The 17,133-nt window shown below is 35.6% G+C and overlaps 1 protein-coding gene across 4 annotated transcripts in view; it reads left to right on the top strand.

The window, feature by feature from the left end:
* The first annotated feature begins 3,028 nt into the window (after nucleotides 1–3,028).
* Nucleotides 3,029–17,133, top strand: part of slc4a4a (solute carrier family 4 member 4a) — a 52,704-nt gene continuing 38,599 nt past the window's right edge. For 2 of the 4 annotated variants that reach the window (XM_026211370.1, XM_026211369.1), the window contains exons 1-4: nucleotides 3,029–3,313; nucleotides 3,464–3,555; nucleotides 7,685–7,758; nucleotides 13,065–13,238. In XM_026211370.1, the coding sequence (XP_026067155.1) occupies nucleotides 3,539–3,555; nucleotides 7,685–7,758; nucleotides 13,065–13,238 (265 nt within the window). In that variant the 5' untranslated portion in view covers nucleotides 3,029–3,313; nucleotides 3,464–3,538. The remainder of the gene's footprint in view (nucleotides 3,314–3,463; nucleotides 3,556–7,684; nucleotides 7,759–13,064; nucleotides 13,239–17,133) is intronic. The other 2 variants (XM_026211372.1, XM_026211371.1) reach the window with 2 other exon arrangements.

Raw genomic sequence — 17,133 nt, 5'->3', positions numbered from 1 at the left:
TTAAGATAAATTATGACTTTTCATCAAAGAAATCTGAAAAATTCTACTCAACTGTTTTCAACATAATGATGATGATGATAATAATAATAATAATAAATGTTTTTTAGCAGCAAAACAGAATATTAGAATGATTTCTGAAGGATCATGTGAGTAATGATGCTAAAAGTTTAGCTTTGAAATCACAGGAATAAATTACATTAAAATATATTCAAACAGAAAACAGTTATTTTAAACAAATGTTTTTTTTTTCTCTATTAATCAAATGATAATTTAAAAAAGGAAAAATGTTTCCACATAATTATTAAGCAGCAAAACTTAAAAAAAAAATAAAAATGAAGAAATGTTTCTTGAGCAGCAAATTACTATATTAGAGTATGATTTCTGAAGGATCATGTTACCCTGAAGGCTGGAGTAATGTTTGCTGAAAATTCAGCTTGGCTATAACATTAATATATTACATTTCATAATATTTTTTGATCAAATAAATGCAAAAAAAAAAAAAAAAAAAAAAATTAATCTTACACATGTGCATGCATGTCTTTAGCCGAAAAAGTCTATAGCCAAAGTGCAACCCATGGTTAAATATTTGAGAATCAAAACATATTCTTAAGCTGCAAACCACATTGAAACTATATCTATTTATGACAAGCTTAGATAAATTTGTTATCAGAATGGACTTTCAAACTGACATGAACAAGATGATGGCAACCAGTGATTTATGTAGAGTAAATAATCTTTAAAATGTAAGCCTTTAAACAAATCAAGTTTGAGTGCTTTCATTACAGATTCTGATGATGGTTTTAACAATTTTACAATTAGTATTTTGAGAGCTCAGCGCTTTTTCTGGAAGTTCGCCACTTTAGCAAGCTCTTAGAGAGATGTTTTTTTTTTAGACAAGAATGGATTGGAAGTTTGGTAAAGAATCTTGTGCCAGAAAAAAAAAAAAAATCAGGACATCTGAGGCTTTCAAAATCACTTAGTTCACTGGTATATTTTGCTTGCAGATAAACCTGCAGATAATTCCACACAATATTAAATGACAGTTTGAAAGAAATGCTACACTTTAGGCTATATGTTAAAGTCATAATATACTTGCATTCTGTTTTAAAAACATTTGCTAAGTTTTATTTCAAGGATTACAACAGTTGTTTGATTTGTCAGGAATGTAAATGGACATCCTTGTGGTAGTTGTATTAATTATTTTCTAATTAGGTAATTAGTCTGTGTAATATATGTTGTTAAACAAAACATGGAAATGTTTTTTAGATATTATTTTACTCTAAAACTGAAAAGCCACAGGAAATTCACAAAAGAACGCAGAGTAAATGCTAAATGTCTTTTAGGACTACAAAATGTACATCTCTGAAGTCAATACTTAAATTTCTTCCAGATCAAAAACAAATAATATAAATGGTAAAATAATTGTATATATTCTGTTCTAATATGTATTTTTTCTTCATAAGATCCACATTTTGCACATTGGTCTAAAAAGCATATGGCATTGACAGTTGCTTATGAGAAGCAAAGAAAGAAAGAAGAAGAAGAAAAACATAAAGCATGTGTATAGAATAAAATATGTCAAATACATATTTTCCACAATTCTATCGTCTACATCATCTAACACATGAACATCTGATGTTACAGTAAAGTCAGCTCTCTTTTGTCCCTACAGGCAGGGGCGTAGCAAGCTTTTCAAAAGTGTGGGGGATGGATGTGGTTTGTTTATAAACAATAAAAATTATGAACACATTGACAGAGGGGTACAAAATGCAGGGCTTAAAGTTCTCTGGCACTGTGCGGGATTTCCGGCTTGCAGCGTTTGGCTGGGAAAAAAATAATCCTACATTAAAAAAAAAAAAAAACAGAAAAGGGGGGAAAAAAACGCAAAATCAGAAAAGGGGAGAAAAAAACGCCCACACAAAGCTTTTTCTCTGGTGGTATAAATAATGTAACAATTTACTGTTTTTAAACATTAAAATAATATACACTTTTATTTCATAGTTCTTCAACAGGTATGCAAACAATATCCCAATAATAGCAATTAGCATTAGTCTAAAAAACGAAATATAATACCGAAAACACTCGACATGTCAACAAAACGATTAACAGAACATCTTCCCAAACACATATCAAGCTTATTTAAAAACCTCTAAAGCATAAACACTCATTCAAAGTACCTGGAAAAGGGAGATGTAAATAACCATAAGTTCCCGCCTCCTCAGCACGAGCTGACCGATAACACCCCAAGAGAGGCGGGACTTAAGGCAGAACAGCCAATCATCAGCCGGTCACACTCAAAGCCGGTGTCAAGTTTGAGAGGAAGGGGGGAGGAGGCAGCCGCGGCGAGCGCAGACACAGAGCGGTCAGAGAAACGGAGGAACGATTGTAGTAAGGCGTTTGTGCAAAACTGCGGGAAAACTGCAGAAAATGTGCGGGTGTCGAACCCTCTCACCGGGAAAAGTGTGGGTGTTAAAACCCCCACATCCCCCACGGGTGCGACGCCCCTGCCTACAGGGGAGAGGAAAGGAATGGCTGACCTTCAGAAAGACCACGCTCTCCAACTGAGCGTTTAATAATGTATCATTTACTACAGCGCGCGCGCGCACGTGTGTCTGTGTAGCATAAACATTGTGTTCTATGGTTTCATTTTAATCTAGCTGAAATGCTTACGGATGAAACATAACATAACATAATAACATGATGTTATCTGACACATGATGAAAAGAGTAAGTTAGCAATTTGATACAATCACATCTATGTTTTCCTTTTTTTAAAGCGTACTCAGATATGCTATTTTTACGTTCTATGAAATGTAACATAAACGCCTCACCTTATCTATTTACAATTACTTCACTTATCTAAAGTGTGTAATGTGTATTTCGACTTCTTCGAGTAAACATGCTGTTGGTGTGAGATTTCCACGGAGGGTGTCGCTGTGTCTCACGTGAATGTGAGGCAAGCACCAGGTGCGCGCGGAGTACCTGTTTTCATCCAACAGCCAAACTTTGAATCCGTTGGTCACATGAGCACACATTAAAGTAGTTACGCGGGTTAGCTAGCTGTGTTACACTTTGAGGCGTGTATTTTCAAGTTAATGAATTGCCGTTTCAAAGAGAAATTGGTGTGTAAACTTACTCAAGGTACACGCGCGTTTAAGCGCAACTTTTTGACCTCCCACTCGTGCTGTGACGTGCCTAGCAGCGGCTAGTAATAAATGAAAGGCGCAATTTGAAGCGTCCAGTTGTTCTGCTGCTTCAGCAGACGCGCCTTATATCTGTCACATGCGGCGGAGCACATTCAGACTGGACGGGAGGTATTTTAGATTTACTTTCTGTCACTTTTTGCTTTTTGTTATTAGAAAAAAGTAATGTAGCTTATTTTAGCCATAAAGAGTTGTTAAAACCAGTGTTGTCAGTGTTTTGGGAGCGCGCAGTAACGTAACAGTTGACGTTTGGCGTTGCAGTGCTTCTTCCATTGATCGCTCTGGACTGAAGCAGCAAACCACTGGAATACATAATCAGAGATTCAACTTCACAAAATGAGCGGCGGTAAGAGGTAAGACCCCCAAAACCTGCTCCTGTATTTATCGGCTCTGTGGTCAGGATTATAGTTCAGTTAAGAAGTATCATCCAGTTCATAGAATAGCATCTGCAAACGCCCTGCAACATCAGACACTGAATTCACATTAAATATAAACATGCTGAGTCTTCAGACATGGGACAAAACATAGTATTCCGCAACTAACAGTAGCCTAGTTAACAAACCTACTTTTTGTCAGCCTTGCCAGATAGGCTATTTATGAAAACTTTTATAAAATTCGATAATATCGAAGTCATCCTGGTCCTCTTTCCATATTTCACGTTGTGAGTTCAACAACATCACAGGCTCTGCTGAATTCTTTTTTGTTGCTGTTGTAATTTTACGTAGGCTAATTGATGATAAAGTAATTGATGAGTCATGATTTCTGCCATAGCATGTTGTGTCAACTCCATCATAAAAGACATACTGTTGGATTACTGTCATTTTTAGTTATAAGCAGCTAGAAATACCATATGCAAAACATGGCTAATTTATCAGACAGTTTAGAATAGAAGCTAAGAATCCATTTCATGTCAGTATTTATATTCACATGCAATATATTCTGCACCCAAGTGCCTCTCATGTTTTGTAGGAGATTCACTCAAACCAATTTGTTAATTTTTGAACTTAACATATTTTTTTTATTTCACCTTTTTAGCCTGTTATGTCCCAGTACTCAATAAATCAGTGATACAAAATCTAAATTTAGTTATATTTAAAGAAGAATGATTCCCTTATAATTAAGATATTCTAATTAAATGGTTGAAAATTGTTATGTTTTGCTGGTATTGTTTAGTGTGGATGTAGTTTATTATGCTTGTTTGTCATACTTTATATGCTTAAACAACAGTTCACCCAACTATTTGCAAGAAACCATGAACACATCTGATGCGAAGCAGCACTGTTGGTGCTTGCTGTGTCAGCGTCTGTTCTATAGGTGGCAATGAAGATTGGGGGAGGAAGATGGATATTTTAGGGAAGTAATAGTCAGTCTTTTTATCCTTTAACAAACTGGATAAATCGAGAGGCCTCCAAGACAATTGTTTTCCTTAGAATTTGTACGTTCTGTACAAATGAGATTACTATAAACAAGATTGTTTTGTCTGTGGTTATCATACGGGTTATGAATTTTGACATTGCCCATAAAGCTGATATTGTTGATGGTTGCTGTTAACAGCACTAACTTAGCTGTGTGTAAAGTCTAGGTATTAGAAACATGGTCATGAACTTCTGTTGAACTTATTCACTGAACTATTAACCAGGCATCTAGTATCATATCATGTCACAGATAACCAAACATCTCTGTTTGTGTTGCACCTGTGGTATGTAGTTATTGCTTAACAACATGTATAAGTGTAAAAACCCTGCAGCCCTCAGTAATATGGCTTATTAAACGGTGCTTATTTGCTTAACTTTTAACTTTCATAAAAGTTAAATAGCCTCTTGGATGAGACAAATCTTGACGTGCTGTAGAGCATCACTTTGCCAGATATCCAAAATAGGCTCAATGGAAAAGCGTGTCTACCTAAATTTTTAGCAAGAATCCAAAATGTCCATCCAATTCACAGAAGTTTCCAATGGAACTTATCAGTGCATGATTTAATAGTGATTTAATATCATTAGTGCATGATTTAATAGTGCTGAATGAATACATCTTACGTTTGAATCATAAACAGCTCCATGTGTGTGGCTTTTCAGACATATTCAACTTGCTCAGTAGCTCACGCAGTACAACATTTGTATGCTGAGTGCTCAGGCACAAATCCAGTGAAAATGGCCTGGTTTATTCAGCAAATGTACTTTTATCGAATAGGCTTAAAATAGGGTTTACTGCAGGTGGTACTTTATTTTCAAATGTGATTTTTTTTTTTAGCACCACTCTGCGGTCATTTAGATTCCAAACTTCTGCGATACATATAACAACCAATGTAATAACCCGTTGCCAGATTCATGTTCGTATTTCGGATAAAACTGAACTTTTAGTGCCACTCACTGGACATTTCACTTTAAAAATGTTACTTTGAACATGCTATGAAATGTGCAAGAAGCAATGTAATATAATTTTGTTAAAATGTGACCACAGGCACAATTATTCAATGAGCCTTGGTTCCAGAATTGAGTATTTAAACTTGGCTTCTTTTCAGCATGCCTGATTGCATCTAGCTGAGATATTCAGTGATACCGGGCGCTCAGGGAGCTCTGCGCTCTTATCAGAGAAGCAAGCTCTATCCTTCCTGTTTGTGTTTATGTCTTGGATTTTATTTATGGTTTTGTAAAAATTGAATGAGCCCATTGAGGAAATCATTATCTAAAAGTGTGTTCTCTGGGCATTAATTGTTTTTAATGGATTATAGAAGTGAAAAGCACTCTATTATTGAACCTCTAAAGAAGATTGTTATCTGAACAAATAACATTATATTTACTGCACACTTTTAGTCACACCTCTGTTCCTGAAAGAGAATGTCTGTGTCTGAATTGTTTCGGTCTGGTCTTTGGACTTCTTTCTAAAGTGACAAAGAGCAGTCGCACCTTGCTTGGAGCAATACTCTTTATCCCTTGTGGGCAAGTGGCTACATGCTCCCCCAGATGCAAATGTTCACTACATACTGTATAGTTTACAGCATAGCTTTTATATGGAGAGTGTGTTGAAGTCTTAGTGAATAATATAAGATGTGTGAACTTCCATGTATTAATGGACACGGAAGCACTGTGTTCTAACAACATACTTTTTGGAAACGTAATGGCCAGAGAAAAAATGATAGAAAATCTAAATGTTAGCTCTGTTGACTGTTGTTGGTTCAAGTAAGAAAATTATTTGCCTCAAATTATTGAAATTACATAATATAACTTTATTTCTTAAAAAACACACACATTAGGAATGACATACCACCTCTACTCTTATTATTGAAAAATGGCAAACAGGAAATGAGTTAATTTCAGCCCTGTTATGGATCTTTATCCTCCACATTCCAGACATCCAGTACATTGAAAACATTTGTTTGAGTGTTTCCTGCTGTATGTCTTTGGTCCACTATTTTATTTTATTTTATTTTTCATAGCCTTTTACATTCAGTACACTCTGTAAATAAATAAATATATATATATATATATATATATATATATATATATATATATATATATATATATATATATATATATATAAATGATGTAAAGGTAAAAAAATTAAGGTACAGATATAGATCTACAGGTGAAAAAATTTTATATAAGAATGATGATAAGTTTCAGCATGTCTATACATTTTTGTCCTCCTTATTTCAAACATTTAAAATATTCCAGAATATTATTTTTTTTAACTATATCATTTTCTGGAATGTAAGTCAATTTGTTATTATCTGAATCATTGTTTTCAGATAGAGTTAGATTTGAAAGCGACTTTACCGGGATTTTACATTATTTCTTAATGTAATAATAAACCAATAATAATAAACCAACAATGACATTTTGACCTGGTGTGACTGCAGTCAGGTTTGTGAGAACTACTTTTCAGGTAAATATGGTAAGCATTGTTTGTTTGTAAAGTTTCTAGGTTATAGGTCAAGTTTCATTATTGATCTAATGCCTCAAGGGCATATAATGCGCCATAATCGCTTGAGTATAATAGACCAGCTGCAGAAATCCGATTGTAATAAATAGTGTTTGAGACCATACTCAGTGTTTATTCCACCCACATATAACGTGTTGTATTAGCATTAGTATCGCTCATTAGTTGATCTGAAATCTGTGTGAGGCAGCACGGCTCACACCCCCTGGACATCAGACTCAATTAGCGTCTTACTAGGCTGCCCAGCCCGTCCCATCCCCCAGAGACCGGATTACCCCCCCAATGCCTACCTGACCGCTCCTGCGTCCCCTCAAGGGCAGCACTCCGAACAGGACCGTGTCCCATAAGTTACACCGCACATCTACTAACCAGGACTGGATCCAGAACTAAAGACTCACCCCTTGTTAGCGTTACCTGCTAACCTGGGAACATGGCTAGCACTAGCAGAAACACACTGCAAGTGAACGAGCCTCGCCGCTATGGCTCCACGTTGTCTTTAGAAGAGAAATGTGAGCAGTCTTTTTTCCTCTTTTACTATTACAGGATGGAGGATGAGGCCGTGCTGGACAGAGGGGCCTCGTTACTCAAACACTTATGTGATCAGGAAGAAGTTGAAGGTAAGTGCCTCATTTTTAGTCGATGGTCAATTTTTGATTTGGAATGTGTAATATTTTAAAGTTTGTAGCCTAATAAATGTTTCTAATTGTGAAGTGATTTGGGTTTTGCTTTGATACAGTTAAATTCGAGCGGTACGTTTAGTGTGTTTACTTTAGAGCGATGAAAATGTAGGGCACAAACACCTGGTGACTTTGTGTTTGTGTTTAACTTCTTTCCGGTCCAAAAATAGACTGTAATGAGTGTTAGTGTGTGTTGTTGATCAGAATGGCATTTAAGAGCGCGTCTAGGAAAGTACTTTAAAGTACTTTTTATTTTTTTTTAATTTCTGAATTTGTGAATCTAATTCAGACGGATATCAGAATAAGCTGTTGAAGCTTTTACAAAACTAAAGAAAAAATAAAACTAGACACTCGATAAAATAAGTGAATTAATTATCAACGATATGTTTAATGATTTATTCTAACATAATAGCTACCTCAGTATGATCTATTAATGTGAACTTATTCGAGGCTTAATAAAAAAGCTCAGTGATTAATAGGTCTTCAACAGGTGTCTGAGCTATACAGCAGATATCTTTAGCTTTTAAATGATTGCAGGGAGGAGTGATTGACCTGGGTTTCATCTTCTTTCCTTCTTCAATTTGCATGACTTTAAGTGTTCCTTATCCTTTCAGCCCTGATTGAACACTGTTCTTCCCTTTCCTGCTGTCAGCGTGTGGCAGAGGCTGTGTTCACAATGAATAATAGCTTAGCTAACTGAATACTACACAGTATAAACTCTATACAGCCTGTTATTCTTTAAAACAGGAAGGAAATCAGTATTATGCAACGATAAACCTTTAAAAAATTAGCATGTTACAGAGTAGTATGTGTCCAGTTAAGATCTTGGGAAAAAATAGCATATTAATGTAAGTTTGTGCAAAACAAAACAAACAAGCATGCAAAAAAACTTAATTCATCACAGTGGTCAAGGTCTATATGTTTAAAATTGTAGTCAGTCATCTGTGCATACGGAATATTTGCATACTATGAGTAGTATACATACCATGTATTGCAGAGATAGCAAGACTAGTCAGAATTATTTAAATGGGATTACTGTCACTGCTACTTAATAGCCATATGTAAATTGAATTTTAGTTTCTGCCATTGAAAGATTGCCAAATTTAAGAAGGTATGGTTAAAAGTCCAGTTTATATTTATTATAATGAAAAAGAAAATTACACTTCACAATCATTTAAAAAATTTGGTGCTGGTAAGATTTTTTATTTTTATTTTGAAAGAAGTCTCTTATGCTCACAAGGGAGGATCAAACATACGGTAAAACAAAAATATTGTAAAATATTGTTACAATGTAAACAAACTGTTTTCTATCATAGAATATCTTAAAATGTAATTTCTTCCTGTGACACAAAGCTGAATTTTCAGCCACATTTACTCCAATCTTCGTTGCCACATGATCCTTCAGAAATCAGATCCACAGATCCTAATATGCTTATTTGCTGCTCATATTATTATTACCAATGATGGTGCTTAATATTCTTTTTCTGTGATGAATAGAAAGTTCAAATGAACAGCATTTATATAAAATCAACGTTACAAATGTCTTTACTGTTAATTTGTTCAGTTTAATGCGTCTTTTTTGAATGAAAGTATTCATTTCATATATATAAAAACACACACTTATGAATGGTAGTAGATTAAAAAGAACATTAGTCTTAAAAATCCAAAAAATAACATTGGCCTGCCCTCAAAGTAAACCATAACAGAGCAACATGTGCTAGACAAAGAGCCCATATGTGGCAGTTCATTTAGAGCTTTATTAGCAGCTAGATTAGCATGCACAGTGGTTTGTTGCTATTTTCTGTCCTTGTACCTTCATCTCAACAGCTCTGTTACTGCGGTAACACAAGTTGCTCTGATGTTGAAGCCCATAGGGCCCAGCTAGATTCAGGGTATACGCTTTATCCGGTGACGAATTGCGTGCCACTCCAATTCAGGCCTCTTTCTATGGTCTCATAGAAAAGGGTCCCTCCGAAAGAACAGGAAGCTTGGCACAAAGCTGGCTCGACAATCTGTGGTCCCTCCCTCCCTCTTACCTCTCCCTTTCCTTCTCTTAGTCCTTGCTCATACTCCCTTTTCCTTATTTTGCTCTCGCCCATCCCTGCATTGGTGGGATCTTTATTCATAAACGGTTCTTAATGATCTTTCTGGACCATTTATTTAAAATTAAAAACAAGCACATAAAATGGCAAGATGTCAACAGTTTGCAATAAGTTTCCCGAAAGTTTGCAGAAAAGATACTGGATGTGCCCTGCAGTGGACCGATTTGACTGGTTCTTAACTTTAGACAAACAGGCAGATAATTAAGTCACTTCCTCAACTTAATCTTTTTTCCCAAATCAATGTTTGTATAAGTAACATCTAGTATGGGTAAGGCTTTTTTGTAACTACATTTTTATTTTGGTCAAAATAAATAAAAAGTAATTCATATTATGAATTGTATCAAAGTATGACCTGTTGTAGATGTTGAAATGTAAAGTGCATATAATGAAGTTCTAATAAGATAAGATAAACAGATCAAAAGATGAGATAACACTCAATGCAAGCAAACACAAGTCATCTTTGTAAAGAAAACTTGGACAGCATTCAAATGCAGTGATCTTTCACTGTCAGCGAAAGCAAAAAGAGACAGCAGGGCTGTGAATCCAGTTTCAATACACTGCGTAATTTATAAGAATGGATGTTGTGTCTAATGACTTTGTACAAATTAAATAGATTATTGTGTTAAGGTTCAGGATAATCATCTGGTCAGACACCGAACCTTAGGGGTGGAAGCACGTCTTTTAGTTTAAAGTACTAGAGACAGTTTTAAAAGGTTTTAGAAGGGTTCGTGGAAGATTGTCTCTGTTTAAGACGAAATACATTAATATGATCATAAAAACAGGAGTTAAGTCATACAGTATATTATCAATATAATAAAATGAAACACATAGATAAACTTTTTTTTTAAGAAATCTCCACACAAAAAAAATCCAGCTCTTGGTTTTCAACCCAGTACATCCTGAATCTGTTTTGCATCAAATATGTTAATTTACATGCAACGTATTGGAAAGTAAGTAATTTAAGACCAAATAGAAATTAGACATATAAAATAAAGTCAATATAAAAGCAATACAGAATGTTCTTGCATGAACTAATTTGGCTCATCTATAGTCATCTGGATATCTTTCCATTTAATACATGTTGCTACTGTTTCCAATGGCTTTATCTGTCGACTAATGGTGAGGATTGTCCTGCGTTTAACCTCGTCACACTTGGTTATGTTGTGAGGCTCATGATGAATCACTGTGGTGGTCTGTTAGTCTCTCTGATGGTGTGAATCATGATCACTATGTGACCTGTGCGCTCTGTAACCCTATCAGTGCTTTTCATGAAAATCTTATGAACTATTAAAATATAGTGCCTCAAATGAGATTTATTTTTGGCTCCATGATAAACTACTTTACTTTAAAGGCAGGTGTTGGTTGAACACTGACTCTTAACATTAAATTTAGGCTTAACTGTATAAGCATAGCACACTGTTTTAATGTTAATCGATTATTTGACAGTTTATGACATGTTAAAAATGTTAGATTATTGCCTGGTTAATTAAACATCTCAGTTCAGTTGTAGCATTAGCCCGGAGAAGCTTAGAATTCTCCGAATGAAACATGAAGTTCCAGAAATGTTACACAGTTCACACAGTGTTGTAGCTTTAACAGATAGACATCTTGTGACTGAGGGAGAGACATGGAAAGTGTCTGTATGATATGGATCTAAAGACTGGACGTTCCGCACTACCTGCTAGCTCTCTCAGCCAAAATATTTAGTTTGACAGTCTGCTGCAAACCCCTCCGGTAGAATCCATTTCCTGCATAAATTCAATTGAGGAAGTCACGCAGGTTACTTGCGTCTTTACTCAGGTTATATCATATGAGTTAACCAATAGGTCAGAAGCAAACAGTGGACATCCAGCTCCTGACCTTAGTGACCCTACACATTATTTATCTTACAGATGCTGAACTAAGTTCTTGCAGCATGTTCACGTGGCTTGTGTTATCTTGACAGTAGGGAGCCGTTTATCTCATGACAACAACAATGTTAGGACTGACATTATTGTATTTACTTGGATTGAGTAGGTTAGTTCTGTATGAGTTAATCTACGTCATCAAGAGCCTTTTAGATATACAGAGGGGAATTCACTCAGAATGAGTTGCAGTCACTAGTAGTGTTGTTATTGCAGATTCACTAAAGGAATAATGCAAATTCTTCATCATTCCACCATCCTGTCACCTGATTTGTCTCTTAAAATGTAAACGGCAAAGGTCTGGATTAGGTATATGCCGGTATCAAATTTTCATGTTGCGATTAATTGCTAATGCTTTTATCACGGTATACGGTATTATCACGGTATTGGAATTTAGTTATCATAATACAGTATAACAGGTTTAATAACATTTTCTTTTAACACAAATAACTGAACATTTAAATACAATAAAGCAATACAGAAAAATATATACAGTTAAAAGTTTTACACAGATTAAAGTGCAAAAGAACTATAAAGACCAATCAGTATCACTTTACAGTAAGACCTCATTAGTTCACCTTAGTTATTTCATTTAACATTCACAATGAGCAATAGCTACATTTGCTACAGAAGTTATTTATCTTTGTTAAAAATATAAGTCTTAGTTCATGTTAGCTCATTAAATAACACGGCTACAATTTTTTATTTTAACAACATTTTATTAAATATTGGAATACCTAAGATTAATGAGAGTTCAGAGTAATTTTTCATTGGCAGTTTATTTGAACTAATGAATTAACTAATGTTAACTAATGAAGTCCTAATCTAAAGTGTGAATCAACAATAAAGAATCAGAACACTTTGAAACAATATCTAGGGTATGTTGTTGTAGTCCAGATTAAAATGAAAAAAAAAAGGTTATTTTCGATCTATAATATTAGTTCACAATATTAATGTTTTTATTTTAGTTTCAAATGAATGCATACGAAACGTCTTTCAAAAATCTTAAAAAGAAAACATAAAATATATTACCAACCCCAGTCTTTTGAATAGTAGAGTATATTGTTTGCAAAAAATTAAGGTTAGGAGAACAGAACTTGTTATATGGTTTAAATTTTATTTCAATATTAATACTGAAAAAATAGACATGAATATAGATTTTTTTTTGTGTTACTTATGCTTTGTGTGGTGTCATGTGAACTTAATAGCCTGACGTGTCTTCTCAATTTTACCTTCTCAGGTCACCGCACCATATACATCGGTGTGAATGTGCCTAAGAGCTACCGGCGACGGAGACGTCATCGCAGACGCACCAGTCACAAGGACAGAAAGGAGAAAGTGACTGAGAACGCTTCGGACAGGTCGGATGCAGAGAACAATGAGGAGGCCAGCAACAGCATCCTCAAACCACTCAGTAAGCGCTTGCCAAAGAGCCGTCAGTTCACGTTAATGCTGAGGGCTCCTTCATAGAGCCAGTCACAAACACACACACACACACACACGCTCACATGCACACACATCTACTAGCCAAGGCTACTGCTGACTCTACTTAGTCAGAACAGATATCCAGAGCTGCCTAGCCAGCGGATGAGTGTGTTTAGACAGACAGGGACTAAGGCCCCTGCGTGTAAGTAATAACCATCCAAATGGGTCACGATTGCCTGACGTGAGCTGCTGGAGGAGGGAAGTATGTGTGTCTCTGAGATTTCTAATGGTGAAGGATTATACGCCCAAGGGAGGATCACTTAGGAGGCGTTTCTGCTGATTTGGATGCCAGGACTTGAATGCCCTCTAATGATGTGATAGCTGAAATGAGGAATGAGGAAGAGAGGGGAGGTGAAAGGGATCGCATAAGCGAGGGAGCGGCAGATATGGAGAAAGAACATCATGATTCCAAGGTCATATGAGGAAAATGTTGCCCTAAAATCGTACAGTGGTCATGTTGACTTATTTTAAGAAGTCAGATTCAAAGAATTGTGAATTATTTACCAAAAAAAAAAGAAAATTATCATTTACTCACCATCATGACATTGCTGTTATTTCTCCTTTAAAACTTTCTTTACACAGAATTTTTTCCATAGTAAAAACGTGCCTGAACTACACGTGACGAGACAAGATTCCAGCCAAAAGCAATTTGGTTGTCCACACCAAATGTGACGCGACAAAATCAATCAAATATCACAGCCAATCAGAAGCGTGTGTGGGCGGGCTCTTTCTGGAAGCGCACTACACTTGCAATGAAATTGAAAGGTTAAATCTAATTCATAATTATTAAATGTACTTACTGAGTGACTGAAATCATCTTTGTTATGGAATACACTTGTTGGTTCGCATTGAGTTCAGTTTGAATCTTTTGCTTTCATTGATTTTCTAAGGTAAACTGTCTATTGTTGCTTTCAGTATGGCTATAAGGTCTCACAAAATTATATTTCAACTCATATTAGACACGTTTAATTTTGGATAAAGCACATAATCCCCTGAGATTATGTACTGTAATTTATGTTTGTGTGTTGTTGCTCCAGCCGCGACATTGCGGAAATAGAATCCGTTTCTAAAATATAAATTTTGTGTGTCGCTGTTGTGGCTAGTTAGGACAAAAACTCAATTAACATGGAAAAGATGCCTTTTATTGCATGCCGCAGCATCGCATGGTGTCGTGTGTAGTTAGGACATAGTGTAGGACTTTTTATAGTATAGACTTGTCAAGCTCCAAAAAATACAAATAAAGTAGTACACATGATTTGTATGCTATACTTTTAAGTTTACCTTCACCTCCATCTGGAGTGTGCAGGTTTGACGTCATGATTTCTGGTTACAAGACACTTGAGAACTTTTGATGACGTGTTAGATTTGAGAGACACTTTGTTTCAGTTTTTTCCTGTGTGTCACTACAGACATAAGAGCATGGGGGTTTGGAACAGCATGCGGGTGAGTAAATAATGACACAGCTTTGGCTGATTTATTCTTATAAATTCTTAAATCTGCTGAGGTTTTAGTACAGTTTTCCACGCTGACTCTGCACAAACCCAGTTATTGACCTTTAACTTATTCAGCTCCTAATGGAAACTCAAGTGCAGCCAAGCAGAATGCAGAACTTGACAGTGATGTGGACCCAAAGCTGAGCTGACATGCCATCTCTGGGATTTCAGTTTATCCTCTGAATGTCCTCTGAATCAAAAATCATGGTTTACAATAGACTTTACAGTAAGATCCCATTAGTTAATCCATTATCTAACATTAATTAAAAATGAATGAGATTAATTTATTAATCTTTGTTGACATTAGTAAATAAAAATACAACCGTTCATTATTAGTTCATGTTTGCTCAGCATTAAATAATATTAGCAGATGCAACTTTTGATTTTAATAATGTATTACTAAATAAATGTTAAAATTAACATTAAGATGAGTAATGCTTTAAAAGTATTTTTCATTGTTAGTACGTGTTATCTAATGTAATTGACTGTTGTCAAATTTAAGCTTATCTTTAAGTGCTACCGTTTGAGTAGGAACACATTAACACGTTAAGAATTTTAAAATAATTTGTTCTATGAATCAACATTATCTTTAAAGGTGAGGTTTGTCATTTTTAATACTTTCTCCTATTGTAGTTTAAGCACACAACTGTGAGTAAGCCAATCAGTATGATGAGTCAACTTCTCTGGCTCAGTTAATGGTGTGAGTTTGGGGCGGGATTTCCTGTTTTTTTTTTGTGACATTTTTTGGGGTCATTTTTGGAGCGGAGGTTTAAAATGGAGAGTGGGCTTTCATATTTCATTACGCACAGAATCTGACCATTTTTGAATGGGTATATTGCCTTTATTCTGTGTAAATGGCAGATTTCTCCAAATATTTTGTCTGCTTTTCCCATCCAGGGGATTTTCTGATGGAAATTGATATAGTAATGCAGAAGATTAGGGCAGGCACACATGTAACAATGTCCTGGCTCCTTGCCTTTCGACCCTTAGCAGCGTGAGTGCTGACCTTTGTCTGTAGATGGATTACTTCCTGATTGTTATCCCTTATCCGGATGCATGTTTGTTAGTATCAATCTTCCTCTTTATAGGCTGCAACAAATAACACAGTAAATCTCCTTTAAATGTGAACAATACGAGGTAAAAAAAAATAAAAAATTGCCAGCAATAAATGTTCTAAATGTGCTCATATCCCTGCTTCTTAAAAGAATAGTTCACCAAATAATGAAAATTTGGGAATTAGTTTTCATTCCTAACCTCTATGATTTATTTCTGTGGAATACAAAAGGTGAATTTTTCAATTTTCTATTCAGTAGGCCTATAATAAAAGTATGTGAGTACTGGGGCTGTCAATCTCATAAATAACAAAAAAGGAATGTAAAAGTTGTAATTCTACTAATTCCACTTCAGTGCTCTTGAGCTGCCCCTCACCTTCTAGTATATTTACACCTTCTTTTATTCCTTCTTATTGCCTCCATCAGAAACATGCCTTTGTGCCTCCTATTCATTATCATGTTTCCAGATATAGGAGGGAAACTCTCCTCCATGTTGTGTGAGATCATTGCTACTGATCTGACATGAGCTTTACAGTTAGAAGCAACTGGCTGTTTTTTTTTTCAGAGTTTTTATTCAAAGCATTTCTCTTTTCGTCTGTTTAGACAAGATGTGGAGATTCATTTCCATTTGCCTTCCAGTGCAGTCAATATTTAGAAGACACAACATATTAGAGAACCAGTCAGTTGTGACTTCTACAACTTATTTTTAGTTTTTAGAATTGGTGTTATGTCCCTTCTCTCTATGGTTCCTGCAAATGTTTCAGTTTCATCAGTGGGAGCCAGTCAGACCCTCTGCTGAGTAGGACGTCCCACAGGAGATCTCTTAAACCCAGAAGCAGGAGGGCCGATGCACTGTAATCCTCTCAACTACAGTTATTCTCTCCCTCCACTGCAGGTTATAATTAGTTAATCTAACCTTCTTCCTAAGTCCAACCTCCATATGTGATCACCAGCTATAATAAGTCTGTATTTTCTACAGTTAGCTAATATCGGAGGTGAAAAAACCTTTACAATGGTGATATTGGATTTTCCAGGTCTGCACGTGGATGTTGAAATACTGTTTAGTTGTGTGTTATTTTGGCAGGACTATCACATTGTAGTGTGTATATGTTTGTCAGCTATGTTTATGAGTATACTGGGTAGCAGTTGAACATGTATTGACGTGTAGAGAGTGTCTGGACATGCTGCTTCCTCTGACTGTGCTTTGGGGGATGTTTGGGATTAAAGGTGCTTATAGCTGACCACATGTCCACCCACACACACTATTCCCAATGACCAG

This window comes from Carassius auratus, chromosome 30, assembly GCF_003368295.1.
Source record: "Carassius auratus strain Wakin chromosome 30, ASM336829v1, whole genome shotgun sequence".
Taxonomy (NCBI): domain Eukaryota; kingdom Metazoa; phylum Chordata; class Actinopteri; order Cypriniformes; family Cyprinidae; genus Carassius; species Carassius auratus.
This window is presented reverse-complemented; position numbering and strand designations above follow the sequence as displayed.